The sequence below is a fragment of the Alosa alosa genome, chromosome 15, assembly GCF_017589495.1.
Source record: "Alosa alosa isolate M-15738 ecotype Scorff River chromosome 15, AALO_Geno_1.1, whole genome shotgun sequence".
Classification (NCBI taxonomy): domain Eukaryota; kingdom Metazoa; phylum Chordata; class Actinopteri; order Clupeiformes; family Clupeidae; genus Alosa; species Alosa alosa.
Window position 1 is genome coordinate 8,256,917 of NC_063203.1, and position 26,934 is coordinate 8,283,850.

The 26,934-nt window shown below is 43.4% G+C and overlaps 1 protein-coding gene across 4 annotated transcripts in view; it reads right to left on the minus strand.

The window, feature by feature from the left end:
* Positions 1-9,320, minus strand: part of sez6b (seizure related 6 homolog b) — a 153,484-nt gene extending 144,164 nt beyond the window's left edge. For all 4 annotated transcript variants that reach the window (XM_048264412.1, XM_048264411.1, XM_048264410.1 and 1 more), the window contains exon 1: positions 8,990-9,320. In XM_048264412.1, the coding sequence (XP_048120369.1) occupies positions 8,990-9,074 (85 nt within the window). In that variant the 5' untranslated portion in view covers positions 9,075-9,320. The remainder of the gene's footprint in view (positions 1-8,989) is intronic.
* Between the last annotated feature and the right edge of the window lie 17,614 nt (positions 9,321-26,934).

A 26,934-nucleotide genomic window follows, 5' to 3' on the forward strand; every position in this document is an offset into this window, starting at 1 on the left:
AGAGAGAGAAAGAAAGAGAGAGGGGGGGAAGAGGGAAGGAGGCAGAGATGTCTGTAGAGAGAAGTGCTCTGGGGAGAGACCGTGACTGTACGCGCCTTACAGATGCGCCAAAGCCAATTAGCCGTCGTGAGCACCAACCGTACGAGGTTGGGGCAGTGGAGAGTGGTGCATGATTTGGTGCACTAACGTTTGCTTTTCCACTGGATGTGAGAATCAATACGGGTGGACGGTGAGGACCCTGCAGGCCCGGAGAAGACCCACCCAACACTCAACCACAGCCTGAGGTCGATGATGTTGCCAAGGTGATGACATTTTTATCAGTGGTGGTGGCACCTCCATGGGAAACTTGAAGCGACATGCTAAGCATCTGGGTAGATGCTACAGAAGACTGACAAAGACCAATCGTTCAGAGGCCCTATCTGCAATAAAGGGAATTTTGAACAAAGGAGACAGAGGTTTATCACAGCCATGGCCAGAGTCTTGTTTTTCTCTTACTCATTGGCCTCTGCCACACGGACAGGCTTCATATCAGTCCATTGATAAGACCAGCACAGAGGAAGAGGAGGAAGAGGAGCAGGATGGAGGATGTAGATGAAGAGGACTGAGATGAAGAGTGGAAAGCCGAAGCCCCAGCGATGAAGTCGATCCATATACAACCATCCTGGAGTGAAAGGGACCGCAGCCCCCCCCATCTCTGGGCTCCTGGCAGCTCCCAACAAATAGCCCTCCACGTGCTGCACAAACAGGCAGTGGGATTGATGAGCGGTGCGGATTAAAATTGTTCTCGGCGCGCGGGTGGAGAGAGATGGGCTGGTGGAATAATGGCGGTGCTGTGGGAGCCGTGGCTGTGCCACGAGATTAGCCATTGATTTGTAATGAATATCGCCGCACACTCTCTCCTTGAGAGAAAAAGAGAAAGAGAGGGGGAGAGAAGGAGAGAGAGAGAGAGAGAGCGCAGTGAAAGGCCGTAATGGGCGCACGTCATGAGTCACGCTCTAACAGCACGGCAGTTATGTCACCGAGCCACTGCGAGTATGTCAGCGCCGACAGGGAGCTTTCAGCTCCACAGCAGAGCAGCAGCTGCGGCCATTTAGGCTGCGGAGGAGATGGAAGCCACTGAATGGACGGTACACGGGCAACGCTGATTAGCTGTGACGAGGGCAGGGGAGATTGGGGCAAAGGAGGTGGAATGTTGGCACTGCGAGAAAGGAATTTCATTTAGGCCGTAGCGGGGGGGGGTTGGTCGGTAAATTACAAAACAAGCTTTGAAATAGCAGTCAGGAAGCTCTCGAACTAAGTGGGAAGTGGTTCGGGCCGGCGTGCAGGCGAAGCGTTCGCAGGTGCCGTGGAGTGCCACAGATGTCTACTGTAAGACATCAACTGTGGAGTAGCGCAAACATGGAAAGCAGCGACAGAAAATAACATACATATGTGCTCTCTCTCTCTTTCTCTCTCTCACACACACACACACATACACACACACAAAACACACACATGTGATGGAGGAATCATTAAAACATAGTCTTTTCAGGAATCCAATTCAGAGCTGACACGCACCGTGATAAACATTTCATGGGACTGTCGGTTTGAAATGTCAGATGCTGTTCAGGTATGCTTGTGGCAAAGACAAAGGATAGGGATAAACACCAGGGAGCAGTGAACGAGAGACAGAGAGAGAGAGAGAGAGAGAGAGCCCACTGCCACCCCCTCAATTCCCGGGGAAGCATCAAGAGCATTATTGAGAACTCGCATCCTGAGGTAGGGATGTGTGTGTGTGTGTGGGGGGGGGGTTGAAGAAGAGTGTTGTGATTGTTAAGAGGGGGCTCATACACAACACTCATTTTTAACACAGCTCATAAGGAGATGCTCTGTGAGAACAATTAGGCAAGCATACATGCACTGAATGGCCCTTGATGGCAGCCAAGAGCACATTCGAATAGGTTAATCACCGGTAATCCAAAAACAGGTGTTGGAACATTTTTCAATTCTCGGAAATTATACGATCATCAGAGCTCAAGAGCCCACCGTTTAATTAAATGAGATGTCCTCTCCTTCCCTATTTTTTTGCTTTCCTCCCATTATTTTTTTCAAAAGCCTTGAAGCAGTACTGATTGCGTCGGATCACCAAGAGCAAATTGCTTTTCCTCAGTACCAACAGAGAGAATGAGAGAGTGCGAGATAGAGGAGGAAAAAGAGAGATAGAAAGAGATAGAGAGGGGAAGTGGGGGAGGCGTGGAAATTTATAATTTATCACCTAGGTTCTGTGATGATGCGAGTATTAGCAATGCTGTGCAAATCACTAAGAGGGCCTCCAGCACCATTCCTTCGGAGCAACGCTAGGCCTGCCTGCCCGCCTGATGGATGACTTCAAAGGTCATTCTGTCATGGCTTTGGACAAAAATGTTAATTACTTTCATGGAACAGCAAGCCGTAGCATCCTTATTAAACGACAGAGAAAAAGGAAAAGTACAGTAAAAACAGCCGTGGCCTACTGGTTAGCACTTCGGACCTGTAACCGGAGGGTTGCCGGTTCGAACCCCGACCAGTAGTAGTAGGTGCCTTGCTCAAGTAGTACTTGAGCAAGGCACCTAACCCCTCACTGCTCCCTGAGCGCCGCTGTTGATGCATATTAACATACAGCATTCAGACTGTTTAATGTTGCTGTGTCTCTGGGTTCTGTAAGAATATACTGTATCAACCACAGAGAAATCTAGTACATTTGTTCATGAAATCAGATTACAGATAGCCTGTTACACACGTTGCATATTAGAGCTATAATCCCTGAATTTCAGAATTGATTTCTTTCAGGGCTAGATGCCTGGGCGGAGTGGGACACTAAATATTAGCGAGAGATTTCAAGCTTCAGTGGCCCCCTCCCAACGGGGCTGGGATTGTGACCCAACTTGACCTGATTCCTATTTTAGGGGGGAAATCCGGGGCGATTTAAAACATGTCACGGTCACTAATCTGTATCCATCTCATATGTATCTCATACCTGCATGTGAGGTCATTATCGTTGTTGGTACATTATTACCAGGGCTGTGTAGAAGGAGCCGCGGGAAGAGAGAGAGAGTCTGCAACCGCACAGTCCAGTGCTGCTGCAGGACGCAGCAAAGAACACATACAAACATCTGTATCACCCCCTCATAATCAACCCGGCCTCAAACCGTTACCAGCCAACCAGGAATTCTCACGATTCTCCAGATTACCACTATGCTACTGGCTAAATGTGTCTCATAAATGCTATTTCCTGTGAATACTGTAGGAAACTCACCATATCAGTGGGGGCAATGGGACAGTTCTGGTCATACCTAACATCATGCAGTTGATAACAATAATACAGAAATTATATGTAATCTAGATTGCCAATTACACACACTGCATATTAGACCTAGGTATACAAATATTTTTAAAAAATCAGGATTATAAGACTATTGTTCACATAAAAAATAAAAATAAAACACTGTCTGGTTGAACACTATGAGACACTCTAAATAAGCAGCTCATGGCAATGTTAAATTAAAATGCAAGAAGTACCAGGCATTATCGCAATAGTCAAAACTTTATCTTCCATGATAAAGGTCTATAAAAGATTGTGACAAAAATTACTTTCACAGCTCACGTAAATTATTGAAAATGTAGTCGTGTATCTGTAGTGAATACTGAGCTGATTTACAAGGCTTTTGATGGTTCATTGTAATCTCTTGCTTTGATCTTTGACAAGAGCATTCTCACCAACACCAACATGTCACGAGCCATTCAGACAAACCACTGCAACACTTGTAATTCATCTAATGAGGAAAGCATTGTCACACACACACACACTCACACACACACACACATAAACATCCCCTCGTCACTGGCCGTCACCATAATGATCTGCCCAGTGCACAGGCAGACAGTACTGACACCAGCACATCATCCCAAACTATATGTGTTTCCCGAAATGCCACACAAACCATTAAAATGAGATTTAGCCCTTGCCCCTGTGACGGCGGAGGTTTGTGTGTGCTCGCCGACGGTGGGGATTTACGGTGTCTGGACAGGGACATAAACCATCGTCCCGGGCAGCGTGGCTGTCTCGCACAGTCATGGCCGCAGATTACTTGAGAACATAAAAACAGACTCATCTCATCCTCCTCCTGGAGCTGGGGGGAGGAGGTGCGAGGAGACGGCAGAGCCCCAATTCACTTCTGATGGGTGCTAATGTGCAGAAAAACAAGTTCAGACTCACAGGCGTGATTTTCTGCAAGATTCAGCTAGATTGGAGCCAGTGTGTGTGTGTCTTTGCAGAAAGTGCATTTGGGTCCCTGTGTGTGTGTGTGTGTGTGTGTGTGTGCGTGCATGCGTGCGTGCGTGCATATGTGTGTGCATGCATGTGTTTGTGTGCATGTCTGTGTGTGAATATTTTGTGTGTGTGAGTGTGTGTGTGTGTGTGTGTGTGTGTGTGTGTGTATGCATGTGTGTGTGCATGTGTTTGTGTGCATGTGAATATTGTGTGTGTGTGTGTGTGTGTGTGTGTGTGTATGAGTGCAGGGGGGTTCTCTGTGTGTGCATGCTGCGGGGGAAGGATAACATCTCCAATAATTAGAGTAAAAACATATTGTGGCATTTTGAGGTCAAGTGCAGACACGAGGAACAAAACTGCCGAAATATAACAGATCAGGAATTAGGCTTTTACAATTAGGCTCTGTGCCATACACCAGCATTGGCATTGGATTTACGCCCTGGCTCATCCAGCCAAAATCGATTCCAATACCAAGTGATTGACAAGGTGTTCAATCTAGCAAACAAAGCACCCCCCCATCCCCACACACACACACACACCCCTACACTCCCCTCAGCTGTCTCTCCTTTTCTATCTCCAGTGGCATTGTGTAAAAATACACACACACACACATACGCAGACACACAGACACTGACACACACACACACACATTTATCCCTCTCTCATTCCCTCTCCTCCCCACCTTCATACGGCCTCTGGATGTCAGACAGTGTTAACGTCATAATGAAAAGCTGGCCATCCAGATGTTTTAGAAAAGAACGCCTCTTTGTTGCATGGCACGTGTGAGTCTTTTTCAATCTGTGGCAGCATTGTAGCCAGAGTAATGAAAAGGTACTGATCTCATAATGGAGTGTTGTCAAAGTGCACGCCAGTTCAATTCAGTTCAGAGAAAGTCACATTGAATTACATAGGAATATTCAGAGAAGATAGATAGCACTGTGCTGTATATTTTGGCTACACAATACTGTATACAAATAGCCTTTCATGTTACTTTGAGTATTTCTGTGCAAAATATGTGTGTATTTTACCTAGATGTTTTCTGGTGTGCAAATGAGTGTGTGTGTGTGTGTGTGTGTGTGTGTGTGTGTGTGTGTGTGTGTGTGTGTGTGTGTGTGTGTGTGTGTGTGTGTGTGTGTGTGTGTGTATGTGTGTGTATGTGTGTGTGTGTGTGTGTGCGTGTGTGTGTAGAGGCGTGAAGTCGCCTAACAGCAGGAAATTGCGCTGGCAGTGGCCATATTTCTGTGGGTCTGCTCTCGGCCGGCGGGCCGCGGTGTGCTCCGCCATCCGTCAGGCTCACAGCTGTGGCAGGGCGGCCCGGCGCGGCACCGGGAGGCCATCCAGCCCTGCTCCCCGCTCATTTGTCTGGCCCTTAATCAAAAAGAGGAGAGGGGGGCCTGACCCAGGCTCTCAGGCACGGCATCAAAACTCCCATTACACCATCCCACACACACACACACACACACACACACACACAGAGAGAGAGAGAGAGAGATACGTGCATACACACACACACACACTCAAACACTCAAATGTGCAGACTGTGACACTGTTGCATATACATTCACACACACACACACAAGTGCACACACAAAAATATACTCAAACATGCCTGCATGCACGCACAAACACGCACACACACCCGCGCACACACACACACGCACAAACACTTACACGTACACACACACACACAAACACTTACACAAGGGCAAGGAATGAGGAGAAAAAATGTCGCCCTGTCTATCCCATTTCACCAGATGCCATCAGGCTGCTGATGAATCACTGGCTGGAGGAGAGCGATCCTGACAGCGGAGAAAGAGTTCTTTCCACCAGGCCCTCCACAGCACCTCCGAGGGGCACGCCAGCACGTGGCACCGACACAGGGCCTGCTCAACAGAGTCCGGCCAGGTGCCAAAGTGAGCAGTCGGCTCCTGCGGCATGCTGGGTACAGAGGGCCTCTCCCCTGCTCTCGGGAGGGGAGGGGAGGGTAGGGTAGGGGAGGGCTGGCCCCTTCTGCTCCGGAGCGGCGCGGGGAACAATATGTCAGCCCACTCTGACATTCCCATAATCACTGGCTCTTCCCGAGGGGCCTCCTGCGCCAGGAGCCAGCCGCCACACGGTGAATTTACAGAGCTGCAGCGCGCCAGACACCATGGGCATCAGTCAGCACTCCCACAAGACACACACACACACACACACACACACACACACACACGCACATGCACACACACACACACACACACAGGCCATGCTTACACTGGGGATATGCACATAGCCATACATGTATCTATGTGTACACACACACACACACACACACACACACATAAAAGTATATGTATTTATATCTTATATCATACAGTTAAATCATTCTGCGAGTTCATACTCACACATAGATGTGTGTGCATATGTATGTGTGTGTGTGTGTGTGTGTGTGTGTGTGTGTGTGTGTGTGTGGATGGACTTTGCCCAGAGTTAATAGATCTGTTGACCTTCATCCATTTCAAAGAGAGCAACACAGTGTCAATTTGTGATGGAAGCCCCCGCTAGCTTTTAGCTGGCTCTCACCGGCGCTTGTAGATTGATGGAGGTGCGCATTAGTCAGAGTGCTTTTCAAGGTAAGGCTGAGTGCAGCCTCAGAGGCCGAACACTCTTGATTGAAGGTGACTGGTCAGAACGGAGAGATAGATCGAAGTCAAAGATCAAGATGTGATCCGGTATTGATGCCGCGCAACGTCCAATTAGAAGCACGAGGGTCCTGGCAGATTAGTTTCTTATTACTGTGCTGATCTCTAAATAGGGCTGAGGAGGATGTGCGTGCTTCTAAGTTTCATCTTGTAATATTCATGGTGAGTTTTAATGTTAAAAGGACTGCTGTGGCAGAAGTAAGGGGATGTCAGATTAAAATGTTCCTCTTCCTTGAATTATGCAACGCAGATTATTTTCATGACTGCTTTGTTTATGAACAGGCGAAGCAATTCAGGATGAAAAAAATGAATGCTGACCTTTTTCGCATCATGATGTCAACTATCTACAGCAGTAACTGAACCATGCAGTCACTACTTTATGACCAGATACAATTCCTGTTGATACCAGACAACGAAATCTCTCCATACTGACACAGTGTCTGACAAACACACACACACCGCTCTTTGAGAAAAGATTGCCTCAGAGTGAAGTAGTTATTTTGATAAAAGTGGTGCACAATCAATACTACATCCTGGTGTGTGAGCAGTTGTCTGGCAAATTTTATAATAATAACAATATTATAACACGTGATGAACATCTATGAATACATCCAGTCTACTGTTCAGAGGGATGTGTTCAGAGGATGTTTATAAGTCTGAGACAGTCGACGGGATTAAAGATGATTGCGTGAGAATGATGCCAGATTGGCAGACATGGTTAGAAACCCATATTAAATGAATGGAGCGCAAGATTGCTTTATATGCATTGATGAATTATTCCTGATTTGATCCCTCACATACAAGCATTCTATACAGTGCAATCATTTCAAACTTTACTTCTTTTGAATGCGTTGGTATCACCATACTCTTCAATCGTCTAACTACTAACTATACCAGTTGTTTCAAAGACGAGTAAATATGTCACTTTCCCTCTTTGTCGTGTGCTTGCCTTGAATCAAATGCATCAGCGGGTCGGAATAGTAGAATCTCAATAATCTTCGGGTAGAGACGAAGTGTGTGTGTTGTGTGGGGTATCTTTCACTGTTCACTTTGCACTGCTATTTTATCACAGAAGAGGAACAAAACGAATTAGCGTATAGCATTGCGACTGTGCAAATATATAAACTGTGATATAGGCTACTAATGTTAAACAATATAGCAATCAGATAAGGATGCATTTGTATGTTTACTTTTATTTTAGATAGACGACTTAAAGTACCAGGGCACTTTTGTGTCGTGTTCTTGCAATTTCAGGAAAGTATAGTTTGTTAATATGTATGCAGTAAATAAGCTGATATAATTGCATTTAATTTAGGCTACATTTATTTCAGGTATTTCAGGAAATATCTATTGATAAATATCAGACAACATGAATCAAGCTTTTTTTTATAATTTTCAAATCTTTTCATTTTACATAATACTCCAAACTTGACATAGTTTGAAAGCATCCTGCGAAAAGTCGGTCTTGAAAAGCAACTTCAATATCTATTATGTTACTCGCTCGCAAACTGAACCTGTTGAACTTACACCTTTTTCAGATAATTGCAATACAATAGCATAGCGCATAAATTGGGCTACTGTGAAAATATTTACACTCAATGAGAATTAAAGGATGCGATTTGTGAAGTCATTCAACAAATCGTTTAAGTAAAGATTGAGACACAACAACTGAGTCACTTTTGAGGTGCTGTGATGTCCGGTGTCTACCTTCACTCTCTGGCTAAGGTGATGAAAGCGCGTGCCAGTGAAGAAAAGAAAGAAAGCGATTGGTTTCATTATGTGAACCGGGTCTCCTGCAGTATTAAATGTCAAGAGGTTCTAAAATGAAAAGGTTGATTCCACGCGAGCGTAGTCTACGTTAACACAGACCGAAAGGCGAAGGGACAAAGGGGCGAAACAGCAGTCCTACGACGTGCGAGGAGACTGCGTGCACTGCGTTCCAACCCCAAGAGTGCAGACAACGGACAACACATGGGTTCCAAAATACAATCATACACATAAAGCAATGAATATTCCTTACCTTGAACGTGAACAACTGGGCCAATAGCGGAGAAAATCAGCAAAAGAGTGACCAGATTCAGTCGACAATACATGCTCGGGTTCATGATGCTCGCGAATTGGAATCCCTCTCACAGAAAGATATGTCCTTGTGTTTGAACACTTTCCTAACAAAATCACAGGAAAGCGACCAAAATGCTCTGGAAGCCACTTGCGGCGAGACGCCCCTTCGCTCGGCGCAGAGAACGCGATCGTTTTGCTGGAACGTACAGTCGGATCTGATTTGTATTTCTGATCAGCAGGCAGTCAGAGGATGGTAAATTTCAACGCTCACTAAGCCGATTGCTGGTTCGAAGTGCTGTCAGCACCTTCAAGATGAGAGCGCTACCGCTGTTTCAGTACCGAGGACAGCTCCTAGCGTCAGCAACTGGAACAACTTCGGGATAGTCGAAAGTTTGTACCGTACATAATCTAATACTGCCCTCGTTTAAATGGATTAAGTATTACAATCACATTGCTTTATTCTAAAATATTGATTGTGAGGTCTAGTACACTATTCCTGTCGCCAGTGATCAAAATTAGCCTGCCGTTGTGCAATGTGCACTGGCTCTAAAAATCTGCATTCATACATGAAACATACCCCATATTTATTGAATGAAATGTATTGTTGTATACTTTGTAATTACAAGGTGTTGCGTGAACATTTCAATGTCAAAAACTGAATCCAAAATGATGCTCAGAACTGTAATTCTCTGATGGAGAATACAGTGTAATTAGAACATGCATGACCTTTAGTGACAGTGTCTGGATAGGCCTGAATTCATAATTATATGCAAGCGCTCATACTATTTGTGGCTATCATTTTAATGGTCCTGAAGGTGAAAAATAGCAAATATTGTGAAATTCACACAAACCCCTCCAAAAATTACTCATACAATGACCTCCTCATCAGTATCCAGTGTTTGTACTCAAAGTGAACAGGAAAGAGCAACACTCATGAAATAAACATCAGGGAAACAAGAGAGAGAGAGAGAAAGAGACAGAGAGAGAGAGAGAGAGAGAGAGAGGGAGGGAGTTATGGAAATAATATAGAAATGTTAAGTGATGCCGCCAGTGCTTAGGTGTTATAAATGTTACTCACCGAATACAAATGCTAATGCATGTCTCATCTGTGTGACTCCCCCCGGAATTACACTTCATTTTTCCCTCTTTCCCCAGGCTCGTTCAGTGTTTGTTGAAAAATACTGTTCACCATGCTCTGGCCCTGGATTAATTAGCATCAAGAGCCCCGTGATGAAATTGGTAATTATGATTTGATGCAAACTCAAAGTGAAAGATAATCTTAATATTTCTCAACTCAGTGGCAAGAACTGCATTTAAAGGCAAGTCATGTGTGTGTTTGCGTGAGTGTGGCAAATTGGTGTGTGTGAGTGTGTGTGAGAGTGAGCGTGTGTGTGTGTGTGTGTGTGTGGGGGGTTGCCGTTTCATACCTCTCACACCCTGCACATCCATTTGCACCCCCCCCCCCCTTTTTTTTTGTGTGTGTTTAAAGATTTCTCCACACTGAGCTGTAATGGCACACTGAGCCCCTGGGCAAGACTCCACCTGTCACCCAGTGATATCCCTGTCTGTGTTTGAAGGCTCCGACTGAAAGGCATCAGCATGTAACTGTTTTTAAAGCCACTAATAAAAAACAACAACAACAACAACAACGCCTGGACCGACCACAGATAGCACAAGAGGGAAACATTACTGGAAAGCAATGATAAACCTTCCCAAACCCCTGTCTGTGCAGTCCCTCACAGAGCCGCTATTTGAATCAAGCAGAGAAATTTCATTTACAGTCTTTAATATCTAGCTCTGGGCTGAAAAGAGGAGGAGAGAGAGAGAGAGAGAGAGAGAGAGAGAGAGAGAGGGTGGAGGTAAATAAGCATGAGTGGAGAGGGTGGGGTGAGAATGAGCTAACTGCAGTGCACATAAATTAGTCCAATCATACATGCACATTCTACGACTAATCAAGTTATGGTTTGATGAGCCAGGAGAATGGCTGTTAATCAGACCCAACACATGTAGCGATAAGGAGGAAATGAACTGGCACGTGTCGGGGCCTGCCACGAGGTGCGGTGGAAGATGACCCGATGAAATATGCAGCTCAGCTCAGTGGAGCCAAAAAAGAAAATATATGCGTATGAACACGGACAGGGTAATACATTCTGATTAAACGCTGCTCCGCCACTGTGCACTGGAGAAGAAAAAAAAACATACAGTATGAAAATAGTTTCAAAGACTGGGCCTTTCGAGAGGAGCAGGGGAACAGGACAAATCCGGCATAAAGGTTACAAAATCTGCATGTGGTCGAAAATAGCTTGGCTAATCTTGACCGTTGCAAAGGCTGTTCTTCTCTGCAAAATAGTTCATGTGAAAACAATGTGCATGGACATTGTGAGGTTGCTCACTCTGACTCACTAGCATTTCATATGCAGCACAAATCATTCCGGCAGCAAACACTAATGTATGTAAATTGAATGCCTCGGACATCAAATGGCAGCAATTCTATGGCCTCTCACAGAGCTGAGAGGGAAGGATAGAAGTTCATATCTTTGAATTCCCTACTTGCCCTCTAGGGAACAGCAAAGCTGCTATATGGCTCATTTTTAAGTAATTTCTTTCAGTTCGGAGAAGCGTTACTGCTGCTGGACAGAGACTGGTCAGCCCGAACAAATGAGCTTTATGACCCAGACATCCAGGCCAGGTCCAAACTGGTTGCAACACATGAGGAGCTTGACACATCTCTACGCCTGATATGGGCTGTGGATATTCCATTTCAGATGTAACTGTTGGCAAAACAACAAACTGTCGACCTAAGCAGACACCTAAAAAGTAAATGGAAACTGGACAATTATTGTATTATTGTAGCAATGAATTTCAGTCAATCAGAAGATTTGAATTGCTTCGTCTGGTCAAATATACTGAAGTTGTTTACCTTGCTTGGCTATTTGTCATGATCTGGTGGTATGTTTTTGTATTGCTCTTTAATCTTGCTCAGATTCTGAAGCGGCGTCAGCATGTAGCTACTGTAATTTATTTGCATTTTTAAGACCCTGACTTCTAGCACAGTAATCAAAAAGGTTATGGTCTAAGTATGAACCTTCCAAATGAATGGTGTTAATAGTTGTGAAGCAGTGGCTTCCTTCTGAATGCAGACCCATTACACCAGTGTTTCTCAAAGTCTGGTCCGGGGACCACTGGTGGTCCGCAAGCTATCCCAAGTGGTCCGCGAGCAGACATGGTAAAATATAATATCTTGCAATGTTGAACCAACTTGTATGTAAATCCAAACAGTTCTGCAACATGCCTATGTAAGCTACGCCAGTTTAAATCATATGAATCCTCTGACACAAAAAGGAAGGTGAGTAGGCCTATTGTGTAATATACTGTTGTAGTAGGTTTACTCTTTCTTTTAGCTAGTGGTCCGTGAGTTTTGTTTTTTTTATTATTATTGATTAAGTGGTCCTTGGTCTGAAAAAGTTTGAGAAACACTGCATTACACTACCTTACATGAGATTACTTTACTATCTCAATAAACAATAACTTTAGGCTACATTCAGGCCAAATCCAAAATGTTTCAGTTAATGTGACACATATCTGATCATTCATAACAGCACACATCACATGGAATCTGACTTTTTCTATTCTTATTTTGGCCTCTTCTAGCCTGGAAATACAGACCCAAATCTGAAAAATTAAGGGTCTGACTATGAGTATTGAAAATGGCCCAACTCAAAGGGCGGCACCAAGCATTCATTTGAAAATATCACTGCACACAATTGGTTAACACTACGACCTAGCCTGACGAGCCAGACCCACATTAAAATGTAGGGTCTGGGCACTCACCGTTCGCAGTGCTCAGTCCGAGGGGCGGGATAATCAGTTGTCTTTCAAATTCCCTCTGCACGCAATAGGACAGCGGCAGCGCTATAAGTCCCATGCGTTTCCCACCAGCGGAGCTAGTTGGCTAGTTCAAACGTTTGCCAACTTAATAAAAAAGTTTAACTTCGTGTCACACTGTTCGCCAACAGCAACATCCATCTTATTTGTTTTCAAGTAGCAGAGAATTCAAGCCAAACCGTTGCAACTCTGCCATCAATCATTATGTTAAGCCCACCTAACGACTCTATACACGATTTCATTGGCCTAAATGAGTTTCGATTTCTGGAGCTCACAAGCCAACGCAGAGTTGCTAGACTAGCCCTAGCGCTAGGGGCGCGTCTAGATTTCTAGGCTAACTACGACCAATGTTTCCTGACTGATTCTGGACTTTGAGACAATTCGATCATACTACAACCAATGTTTACTGACTGATTCCCAACTTCGACGTTGCAGCGCTGTCATCATCTGTTTAGCTCGCCTCTGGCCCGCCTATATCAGATACACTGATGTGATTGGTGCAGCTCCATGGGCATAGGTAATGAGCATGATTACTCATTGCCAGAGCAAATTCAAATTGTGCTCTCGCGAGAACTCTGTATTTCCAGGGTAGGCCACTTCCATATGTGGTCCTGAATCAGATCCAGGCCTGATATTTTTTGCAATGCGACCTCAGTCTGAATAGTGATATCCGAATTTGTGTGACTTGCAAACAAAAGTTGATGGGTCATTATTCATTACCAATCTGACAGATTTTGACAATCGTTAACATCTTCTCAGGAATTTGCTGGCTTGAACGAGCCTAAAACTGTGATATTTCAAAGAGCAAGCTTTATTTGACCAGAGGTGAAAGTGATGAAAAAAGGCAAATTTTGTTATTCTGTCTTCGAGAATCCAGTACCTACAGGCTTCAATTTTAGTTTTTATTTGTTTTCGTTGTCATTTGTTATTTACAGCAGAGTAGTTTTTCTGCCTAGTGTCTGTAAGCAAGCCAAAATGACTCTGAGTTATTTTGCTCCTTTTAAAACAAAGACACACTCATTGTAATGGAGGTGGGTGTCTAACTTTTATCCCTTTAACATATGAACCAAGAGCTCAGGCCATTTTCTGTGGGCATTCCACCCGGCATTGCAGCTGCAAAGGCGCTTAAGCCCCAGACAGTGTTTTTGGGCTCATTCGGACGCAACACGGTGATGGAACGGCTGCTCTGTTCTAAACTGCTGAACTGGCTAAGGCTGCACAATGTGCCTCATTTCCCCCCCCCCCCCATCTCAAACCCTGCCAATCGCCCCTGCCAGTCACCGTCACTGCCTGGATGCAGGCTTCTCCAATAGGGGAAAGCAACCAACAGGAACCTGATTTCTTCATTTGGCTGAGCAAGGGGAGCTGAGGGAGGTGTGTGGAGCTGCATTCTGCGGGAAAATGCACATTTAATTACTCTCAAAATTGCAACAGAATGCCAGACTGGCCAGGTGAATAAATTCCAAATCCAATGGTTTACACATATAGGCTCCGACATAGACGCTGTAGCTGTCATGCACTTCACAAGCCTCCAGGTAAACAATTGCGAATAATAGCACAGCTATGAACAGGCCACCACTATTCTTCCATTTCAGTGTATTATAGCGCTCTCTGTCTCTGAGCTATTTCATTGTGAAAATATAAGATCATCAAAGATTCTGATACTCCCAGGCAATCAGGCCTAATCACCAAACTGCACTTAGCCATTTTGATTGACTGTTATCTGAATGAAAACTGAATGGAAATGATTTTGGTAATAGTGACGTTCTCTCTCCCTTGCTCTCTCTATCTCACACACACACCCACACACAGACACACACTCACGCTCTCTCTCACCCTGTGAGGTTACCCTCCCCTCACCTCCCTTAATAAGAGTGAGTGTCCTCGCTGGCCTTATTAGATGTTCACGACTCTGAATACATCGCCACTCTGTGCTGAGGATAGATCACCCCTCTTGTCTCGCAGAAGTAGTTCTGGCTGCACAGACCATCTGGCAAAGCAATGAAATTGTAAAAAAAAGAAAGAAAAAAGAAAAGAAAAAAAATTGCAATTCAATCTAGATGCTGCTCTGCAAGGCATTACAATGCACGGTTTGCTTCGAATACACTTTTCTCTTTCTTTTGAGCCTTCAGAGAAATGGCTTCCTTTATTTTATGACAAGCACGGTTGAACAGAAGCTCATTCTCTAAACCACTTTCAGTACTGAGCCTAATGGAATGACTGGTTTTGTTTCTACAACATGGTACATTTTATTCTTGGTTTGTCTAGGATATATTTCATTAGATAAAAAAATCAACAACTCAATTATGGTTACAAAATAAAAAATAACTTATGTGGGCGTACTATTTTTGGTAATTGTTTCAGATGGAATTTGTTTTGTTATTGACAGAATATTGAATACTGAACATGCAGGTATATAGGTAGCCTACATGTATAACAGCTTAAAACACCCAAATAAATAAATGTTTGCAAAAGTCTAATACTACCATATACAGCACATCATTATTTTACACATATTTACAACCAAATAAGGTCATATAGTGACTAACACTACTCCCCTTTAATGTATAATTAATCCAGACATCCTGCTACTGTGAGAAGTTCAAACTGACTCTCCTGTCATTTATATGCCACATCAACCACCAGGTGTGCTCAGTCACCAATTTCTCAAGTTGCGCGCTCAGAAGTGCTTTGCTCAGTGAGGAGTGCTGGAGCTATTTTCCCCTCTCTCGGCTTGAGTCGGACTGCACCTTGACCAGGTGTGACCTGTATTTGTATGCCCCTCTTAACCATTAATCAGGTCAGTCTGAACGGTGTGGTGTGTATGTGTGTGTTTGTGTGTGTGTGTGTGTGTGTGTGTTGGGGGAGGGGGGTGTCACGAACAGAGAGTTGACGGCAGCCTATGAGCCCTACAGGCCTGTTTGTCGCAAGCTATCAGTCAGAGGCTTGTGGTACAGCTGACTCGAAGGGACCAGCCACGTGGATAAATGCAAGGGCAAGCAGAAAGCATTTTGCCCTGCACACTACCTTGCACCTGTCGCCAAGAATAATCATCTCACATGGTAGACCTATGTTTTCAGATTGGTTCTACAAAAAATATGATAAAGAAAAAAATATATATATATATATATATATATACATATATGAAAGAGAGAGTTTGTGAGAGAGTGCGGAATGGAGAGTGAGGTGAGTGCAAAACAAAAAACTACTGAAGCATGATGATTTCAGTGTGCTAAACTTATTCATTCCAAACACTTTCACCCTTGCTTCCATCAAACCCATGCTGCTGAAAACTTATTCTGTTATTCTTCTTCTTCTGTTCCCAGCAAAAATTCACCCATCAAAGCGCTGAAAGCATTATTCACTGACCTCCACCTTATGAACACATGACTCTAAACATTCTGAGATTAAATGAAAAGCTGTGGGGCTAAAAAGCTGATGAATAATTTTAAAAACCTGATGACTGGTGAATGATACAACACAGAAAAAGAGAGGGGGGGGGGTTCAGCCTGAGGGCTTGCCATGAAAAATGTGGTAACTTTTAACGACACAAAGCACAGTCCACCAGTCGCATCAGCTGCTTGAGGAGAAAATGCACTGCCTCTGTTGCTGAAAAGGAAATTTGCATGCAGGGCAATGCTTGCAGCTTACATTTAGAAAACCACAGATCAGCTGAATATATGACAGAGCCTCAAACAAACAAAAATAGACCCATCACTGATAAAATTCAACAGACTCAGGGAAATGTGCCAGAGATTATGCATGAGCAAGGGTGAAAATACTCATTCATAATAAGCACAACAAAACTGGCTTTCTTTTAGTCCACACTTGCACTGTTTTTTTTTTTCATTTTGGTGTTGGATGTTTCCCACGGTCATTACTATAGTGCCTGTGGGCACATCTGTGTGGCTATTCCAGAACATGTTCTTGTCAGCCTCTCTGTCTCTTTCCTCTGTGGTTTAAAAGAGCATACATCTCATCTGAAACAGCAGCGTGTCAAAAGGTCTTCCTTTCGCAGACACGGCTCATGGTTTTGCCAAGGCACTTTTCCGAGGACCTTCCCGAGGCCTCTCTTACTGCAACACTGGAAGCTTGAGGTGCTGACAGTTTCATACTGCCGGTAAAAGCCATAGGTCAGAGTTCAGCGCAGCGGTTGGAGAGGTCTCGAGGCGAAGCGATCAAGCACGCCATCCGGGAATCCCAGCAACATTTAGACTCTGCCTCACTTAGCGGAGGTGGATCCTCACCCAATGACGGCTCTTCTGGAGGGAGACAATCACCTCAGGGTCGTGAGCAAATCAGGGCTGGAGCTGGAGCCATGTGTTGCACGCACGTTATGGCCTTTGCATAGTAAAGCACACAGATAAGGTGTGAGAAGGGTCAAGATCTTAGAGAACTACTTTGCCTTCTTAAAAAGATAATGAAAGAGATATGATGGGGTAAAATCTACCAGGCGATTACAATTAGAGGGTAGAAAGTGCAGTGTCTGGCATATTTCAGAAATGCCTTCCGCTATGCTGTTATAAAAGGTATATAAAAAACAAGGTTTTATAACAGTACAGTATGTAACATAAAAAGCAGTACACTGACATGTCACTGAGCATAGTGTATAATAATAGTATTTGGAACAGAGTGCAACCTGGATCAGGATAGCCAGGATAGATAAGGATAGATGTGTTGACACATTTTACCTTTGTAATTTCTTTACCATTTCTTTACCTTTTCAACAGGCTATTCTTATCTATCTAGGATATCCATTCCTATGTTGCACTCTGTTCCAATTACTATAATTAACTATATAATGTGGCAATATCACTCTGTTTACTGAATTTTGATACACTTTTCCTAGACCTTTCTACTCATCATTATTTTGTATTTCCTTTACCTGCATGTTAGAGTACATATATATTGTGTGTTTGTGTATGTGTGTGTGTGCAATATGAGTTTCTAAGTGTGAGTAATATATATGTATGCTTATACCTGGAAATGGTGGGTTGATTAAACACAGTAGATTCTGCTCCTGCAGTGTTAGGTTGCAGAACTGGGCTGCCCTACTACTCTTTGAACACTGGTGAAGATGCACTACACGTACCTCTTAGCATAGGGTCCACTTCAGTAACCAGCAAAAGGCAGCAAAGCCTCAACTGCCCTTAGGCCTATATGAGAACACTGGAACAGTAGATGAGACAGAATACCTCAGCTACCAGCAATGGATATGTTATTTATTTGTTTGTTTATTGATATAGTTTTTGATTGTGATATTCAAATGGAGATGTTTTCGTCCAGATGCTGAGCTGAACTTACAGTACGTGCACAAATTTGACACTGCAACAACAACTTCAAGTCACAAGAGGATATTAGATGAATGGTCAATCATGATGGATCGCTGTGCAAAAATGAAATCACAGCTTGAGTGAGGTGTAGTGTCCCCATTTACGCCCAAATCTACTAACCGTTTTTGTGCCTTTACACTAAAACTGCAAGCCAGATCCAAGGCTTTTTTATACGCAGTTACAGCTAAGTCCCCTGTAGCCCATTCAAATCTAGTGGGAGGTACAGCTCCAGCTGTCTCCCTCCACATCCCCAGTGGAACAGAGCACACACACACACTGGTGCATAGAGGGGGAGGAGGGATACCATACCAACATAGGCGATAATTTTAATAGCCACCAGTTAACGACTTTAAGCTAATAAATATTTCAAGCACATGCTAGACACCTCCGTAGTTGTGCCACCCAACATGTGTGTGTGTGTGTATGTGTGTCGGCACAGACATGCATAATAAATTAATTCTGATGTATGACACTGCTTTGCCGTCTCCTGAGTGCGTGACTTGGATGAATATATTGAATGGTCTTAAATGGATCAGTGAACCAATAAATGCGCCAACCTGAATATCTCACACATGGCACTTCATGGTGAGGATTAGAGGAGTTTGCCACAGATGGTTGAAAACACACACACACACACACACACAATCAAATACTCAAATATCAAAGCTCTTGACTGTGAAGGAGAAGGCAATCCCTCCCTCAGTGATTGATTGCGATTGCTCACTGCTGGTGTATCACCAGAAGACCGCCCCGGATGGGATGGGATGAGATGGTGTCCCTCAGCATTGTGATTTCTGATGCTCATTTCCAGTGTGGTCAAATGGAATGATTAGCACCACCAGAGAGATGACATGGACATGGAGAGGAACCAAGGGAGATATTTTACAGGAGTATACTTCAGATAACTTCTGAATTTGCCATGTGCACACACACACACACACACAGAGAGAGAGAGAGAGAGAGAGAGAGAGAGAGAGAGAGCATACACACACACACACACACAGTCAAACACTCAAACCAACATCACATACACACATATACACAACACACACTACCAGGTTGAGCAACCACCTGAAACAGACATGGTAAAGCTGAGAAAATGGCACTGCTAATGCATTATTCAAAGCTGCTAAGTTATTCATTAGACAGAGATGAGCATCATCCTGTACTGTAGGTATGGGAAGTCATAAATATTTACAGGAGGGACTTGATATTTAAACATGACGTTGGATAAATCGCTTGCGATAAATGCCAGGTAAATAAGGGACCATGTTACTATCAGTTTACTGAGGCAGCCTGCCTTGCTGTTGTTATTTTGACGCGTGACCTTTTCCGATAGGATGGTGAATATAGCCTTCTTTCCATTTTGTCTACCACCCCCCCACCATCTTCTCTCTCCATATCCAGGCACAGTCCTATTATATCCAGCCTCTACAAACTGTGCAAAGCATTTCCTCCTGACACTAACGGCAAAACGAAGAAATGTGCCGGTCCTCAAGGCCAACTGCTTCACCTAATCATAACTCTTCTGTAATAAGCAAAACACTTAAACAGACTTGATGACACAGTTGCCATCCTTCAGAGAGGGGTGGTGACAGAGTACAAGGGAAATCTGAAAGATGCGTCTCTTGGAAATTAGGTTATTTCAAAAGCAGTCACAAATCACAGACAATGGCAATCAGTTTCACACATACATTTACACAGAAAGACACATATAATACATTTTCTACATATTTTTGCTATCATTTTTGCATGCAGTGTATTTTTTTTTTCCAAGGCATTTTTCCTTCATACCTGTAAAACACTGTTAAACGATATCACTGAAATGATGTGACAGCACTTTCATCCGACTGGCACTAAAACATTTTGCGATGTCATTTTATGCCATTTCCTGATGTGGAAACATGCTAATGTTCATGAGAATGTACTGATTCTGCAGTTTGGGCCTCCTCTCTCTGTCGGACTGGGGACATTTTAAAGAGCTAAGACTCGTGCCATACATCATGTCGGTGGAGATTCTGCTGCCGCGCCTGGCCAGTAGCTCAATGTGGCAGCGAGCTCCGAGGGAATAAACTTTCACAGCTAGCAGATGGCGATTCTAGCATCCCCGCAAAAGACTCCTCCGCTCATAAACGTCTTTCTTTTCATTTCTTGATGAATCTTGTGCGAGCTCATCCCACATGCATGCAATCACATACACAAATACACACACACACACACACACACACACACATGACATATGCACACTCAAACATACAGAGATACAGAAAATATGCACACACACACACACACTTATGATGCAAAGATGTATGCGAGAACAGCCAGCATGGTATATTACGAGATGCATTTGTATCATAGCTTAGTGGCTCTAGCAATAAAGCTGCTTGTTTTCCATTTATCACGCCTGGTGCCCCCTTCTCATAAAGCAGCGCGTGCATCAACAAAGCCCCAGAGACCTTTAAGAGGCCTATCCGTCATTCCCAGGCGACAGTTCAACTGCGTGGCCAATCCATCCTGACAAGCAGAGGTGTGATTTTTGGCTAGAGGCTAATTGGGGATGTCTGCGACTCTCACATCGGAGGCAAACACCGGGGCCTCTTTAGCGGGAACTGCTGGTTGAGCCGTGGAGGTGAAGACTTGGCCACCAGACAGCCAGGTGTACGGTGTTCATTTTAGGAAATCCTCAGACTCAGGTGTCAGACTCAGAAAAACATTGGTCATCTTCAGACAAAACTGCCTCAGCGTCAGAAAAACCTCTGTCATCTTCAGACAAAACTGCCTCAGCGTCAGAAAAACCAGACTCAGGTGTCAGACTCAGAAAAACATTGTCATCTTTAGACAAAACTGCCTCAGCTTCAGAAAAACCTCTGTCATCTTCAGACAAAACTGCCTCAGCGTAAGAAAAACCTCTGTCATCCTCAGATAAAACTGCTTCAAACCAAACGGCCTCAGAAAAACATCTCTAAGGAGTCAGGTCTCAGAAAAAATGCTGTCAGAAAAAGTGGAGTCAGGTCTCAGAAAAAACGCTATCAGAAAAAGTGGAGTCAGGTCTCAGAAAAGATGCTGTCAGGAAAAGTGGAGTCAGATCTCAGAAAAAACGCTGTCAGAAAAAGTGGAGTCAGGTCTCAGAAAATCAGGTCTCAGAAAAAACGCTGTCAGAAAAAACAGAGTCAGACGAAAAAGTCTCAAATGAAAAGTTATTGCGGGGAAAGAAGAAGACGACGGATACAGACCGGTGAGTTTAATATTATGTAATACATTTAGTCTCCTACATTTATACTTAATACATTTAGTCTCCTACATTTATACTTAATACATTTAGTCTCCTACATTTATACTTAATACATTTAGTCTCCTACATTTATACTTAATACATTATTCTGTCACTGGCATGTTATAGTTGGTGCTTGGTTAGATGTAGAAATTATAAGTAAAGGTAGAAAGTGATCCAATGTAGGAAAACACATTGTAGGAAATCGATGGATGTAACTTAGCTAACCTCACTTCGCTAGTAACATTAGCAGCTTAAGGCACATACCGGAGTATGCTATGTATACTTTTTTTTACAACAAAATAATTTGTTTTTCGTAGGACTACGGTACGTTCAATGAGCTAGGAAAAAGTGGAAAAAGTACCATTATGATAATACCATTACATGAAATAGCAGGTAGTAACAACAAGGCACATTTCTCTAAATAGTTCTATATTTCTCTAAAAAGTTAAGATAACATATCAAATTAATTCAACAACACTGCAGTTATTGTCCCCTGGGGATTACATTTCAAGTACCTGTCTATGTCTGTCTATTATTGTTGTGCAATGACAATGACAACTGCTAACGTTTTATAATGGTATTATATGGTATTACATCATGGCATAGCACATTTGTCTTTATGGGGGTTTGGGAATAATGATGTGATGATAATGATGCAGGTTTCTTACTGGTAGGTAGTGTACTACTGGGAAACGGTTAGCAAAAGTAAGAAATAATGGTCCAGGTGTTGTTCTGGACTTTCGTGGTGGAAACATGTTTAACCCACTTTTCCTTAGCTCATTGAACACTGCAAAAAATGAAATCTAACCAAGTGTTATTAATCTTGTAATCTATTTGGTATTGTTTTTAGTATGAAAAGACTTACCTAGTGCTCTCCCGTAAGACCATTTTGACTCAATTTAAGAGTCTTATCAAGACAAATTTACTTAACGCACTGGCAGACAAATTTGCTTGTTTTTAGGACAAATTTGCTTAACACACTGGCAGAAAAATTAGCTTGTTTTCAGGATGAGATGTCTTAAAATAAGTAAAACTTTTCCTAAATTAAGTCAAATGATTTCATGAGAAAGCGCTAGGTAAGTCTCTTTATACTGAAAACAAAACAAACTAGTTATTTTTATCTTGATATAAGACTAATAATCTTGGTTAGATTTTATTAGATAGATAAGCAGTTTTTTGCAGTGAATGTACCGTAGTCCTACGAAAAACGAATTATTTTGCTGTATGTAGTACGTAGCTTACTCCGGTATGTGCCTTACAGCAGCTGCTAATGTTACTAGCGAAGTGAGGTTAGCTAAGTTACATAAATCGATTTCCTACAATGTGTATATCATTGGATCACTTTCTACCTTTACTTATAATTTCTACATCTAACCAAGCACCAAATATAACATGCCAGTGACAGAATAAATGTATTAAGTATAAATGTAGGAGACTAAATGTATTAAGTATAAATGTAGGAGACTAAATGTATTACATAATATTAAACTCACCGTTCTGTATCCGTCGTCTTCTTCTTTCCCCGCAATAACTTTTCATTTGAGACTTTTTCGTCTGACTCTGTTTTTTCTGACAGCGTTTTTTCTGAGACCTGACTCCACTTTTTCTGACAGCGTTTTTTCTGAGATCTGACTCCACCTGAGACCTGACTCCACTTTTTCTGACAGCGTTTTTTCTGAGACCTGACTCCTTAGAGATGTTTTTCTGAGGCCGTTTGGTTTGAAGCAGTTTTATCTGAGGATGACAGAGGTTTTTCTTACGCTGAGGCAGTTTTGTCTGAAGATGACAGAGGTTTTTCTGAAGCTGAGGCAGTTTTGTCTGAAGATGACAGAAGTTTTTCTGAAGCTGAGGCAGTTTTGTCTGAAGATGACAGATGTTTTTCTGAGTCTGACACCTGAGTCTGGTTTTTCTGACGCTGAGGCAGTTTTGTCTGAAGATGACAGGTTTTTCTGATGCTGAGGCAGTTTTGTCTGAAGATGACCGATGTTTTTCTGAGTCTGACACCTGAGTCTGAGGATGTCCTAAAATGAACACCGTACAGGTGGCATCAGGAGAGGAGTGCCACACAGCCAGGGGGCCTGTTGCCTTTGCCAGGCTACAGTGAGCAAGTGGTTGCTAAAAGCTAGCTCACACCCACAGGCACACTAATTATGGTGGCGCGGCACCATCATTTATGGTCTGGTGGTTAACTGCCAAGCTAAAACAACTCCATTGACTTGAATGCTGAACCAAACCAGCTACTTTCATTTGTCAGACAAAACAACTCCACACTTGAATCTAGAATTACTTTTAGATCAACAAAACATGTGCTTGCCTAGTGACTATGGTAGTCTATAAGTGATTATCAATATTTTGTGAAACTCCATATTGCACCCAAAGTATGACTTTGGGCATTTGCAGTCATTGCTGCAATCCAACCCCCCCTTCCATCCCCTCTCGCACTCGAAAACAAAGAGAAAACTGTTGCCTGGCTTGCTAACAGCCTGTCACCGCACACACGCTACACAGAGCCCCAGCGTCTGTGGGGAGACTCACACTTCATCTGCGCGTGACAGTGCTGCGCGGCAGGGGAGCGTAGCCACGCGACCCTCTCCAGGCCTGGCGAGCCACAGGGTCCATCTGCTGCGCCTGCTGTCCACGCGCCGCCTGTGTCACACACACAGAAGCCCAGACGCAGCAGGGCTGCCAGCTTCCATCCCCACTCTCCTCTGTCTCCCACTCTCTACACTACACTACAGCTACACACTTACCCACAATACACTCACTGAAGGGCGGGTGAAATATGTCGGACGAGTGAGGGGGGAACACCAGACTGGAAGAATTATGTATATACTGTAAGGCTATGCGTTAGAACTGTGGCGCAGATGAATGCATGTGTAGAGTGCGGGTGTTCATGTAACCAGTATGTTCATTATGTGTTTGGGTGGTGGGTACTCTACATCAGGTTCTTAGTTATGTGTGGGCCCTCTAATTCCCACCTTGTTCATGTACTGTGAGCTTAGACATACAAGGGGCTGTGTTCTTCCTACATGTCTGTTACTTGCTGGAAATAAACAGTAGCGAGCCAATCAGCAGTTCATGCGTGTGCACTTGATACCCACGTCATAGAACTTTTGGCACAGGAGAATGCATTAACATTACAGCAACCACTTTGTAAGCCACTGCTTATGATTAAGCAGGGGGCAGCCGTGGCCTACTGGTTAGGCCCTTTGGGCTTGTAACCAGGGTTGCTGGCTCGATCTCCGACCCAGTAGGAAAAATGTGGCCGGAGGAAGTGGTTGAGCACTGCTCTCCCATGCCCACATCCACTAATTCACGGATTAGGATACATGCAGAGACCAAATTTCCCCCACGGGATCAAAAGAGTACTTATACTTATACTTACTTATAATTACTACAACTGTGAGAAGGACCAAATTAAGATATGGTCTATGCTCTGTATTCTGGAAGTGTGCTCCCTGCCTAGTTGTAAGAGGTTGGGAACAAAGCACAAGCAGAAAGGTTCCTATCAATTTATCAACTCACTTCCTTAACTTCCTCCATTATAAAGCCTTTTTGAATCCTATGGCCCATGTTCATACTTAGAACTTAAGAGTGCTCTCTGCCTTGAAATGCAATAGAGAGAGAGAGAGAGAATATGCTACTCATTGTTTATACGTTTACATGTATTAATGTATATATAATATACTGTATATTATATTATATTATTAGTCCAAGAAGCGCAGCTGCTGGAACCCAACTGTTTTTTATTCTCGTCAGTTTTATAGAAACGGGCTAAAAGTGATTGCAGCAAAAACTGCCAGTCAAAAAGGCTGCAAAATTTGCAGGGGGTTGTACTGTAAACTACATCTGCCACTTAGGTGCATGAAATGGCACAGACTGACATCAAGATGGCGCTGTTATGATCAAATTTACATTTTCGCTGTTATCTCCAAAATGGTTTGGCCTATGGTCAAAATTCTTTAAATCATAATCTCTCAAGTCTTCTGCATGTTCGCTTTATTTGTTATCTGCTACAAAAACTGACACATTTCTCAGCATTTTCAAAAAACTCAAAAGTGAAACTGAATTAAGTAGGCCAAACCTCAAACAAAACAAGGCATACATCATCTATATCATGCTGACAAAAAAAATCGTATTCAGATTTTTGATATGTCGCTCCGCTCTAAAGGACCACAAGAGGATCAGTAGTATATTATCATGAACTATCTGTCAAAATAAGCCCCGCCCCCTGAAATGTCATAAATCACGTCATAACCACGCCTCCTTTTTATGCAAATTAGCCATGTGGTTGTCACCACGTGTTGTTTGTTATTGTTATTGTTTTGTGAGTCATGTGACAGTCATGTGACTGGTGTCAAACCCCTGGGCAGCCATATTGGATGTAATGTCATGTGACAGTCATGTGCCTGATGTCATACCCTGGGCGGTTATATATTGGCCCCCAAACCCCATGTGTGTTTTGTGGATAATGGGGATCAGGATAAACTTTGTAAGAGTTGTATATGTTTAGTGGTGAATGGGGCTAAATACAAAAAAAAAAAAAAAAAAGAAAGAAAATGGAGTTGCCGAACCCGATTCGAACCAGGGGTCTTTAGATCTTCAATCTAACGCCTCCCAACTGAGCTATTTCGGCTGCAGGGCTTCAATGGAATGCAATGCATCCTACTTTGTAGGGGTGGTGTTTTGTCCGGGCATGTCTCTGAGTGTGTTGTTTGAGACCCCTTTCATGTCGGGGTCTGCCTACTACCCACGCAGACACTAGTGCTGATAACATTGTAAAGACCTGTTTATGAGTAGTGACGTCTGTATGCAGACACCTGGTTATCTATAAACCCTTTGTAGTGGGTGTGTTTTGCCCCGGCGTGTCTCTAGGATTGAGATTATAAAAGCTGGGGTGATGTGTAGCTATCATTGTTAGCAGTGATTTTGAAACAGAACTTACCATGGCTGACATGATTGAATCGGCAAAATCAAACAGACGGATTACGCCACCCCTGTTAGCTTAAGCCATCGAATTCTGAAATGACTTATGCACCGCAGAGGAGGAGACCTGAAACTTTGTTAATTTTCTGAGTAAACCTAATGATGGCGTGGAATACCAATGGTTGCTGAACGCATGGGCGATCGGAGGCTATGTTTTGACAAGGAAGATCGCAGTGTGAAGCTATACGCATTGACATCTCCCGATTTGGCTTTCAGACGACATGGCGCATATTTCATTTTTTTGTGATGCAGATTGGGTGATGTTTAGGGACTCTTGGAAGGATATTGTACAGCCTGCTATGGACAGTCGCTACACAGCATCATGGAATAGTCCAGCCTATGTCAAGTCTTACCACATGTATGCTAACTGTCCACAGGATTTCATCGGGCCTCGTCTAGCAGTGCATACAGACCTACATATTATAA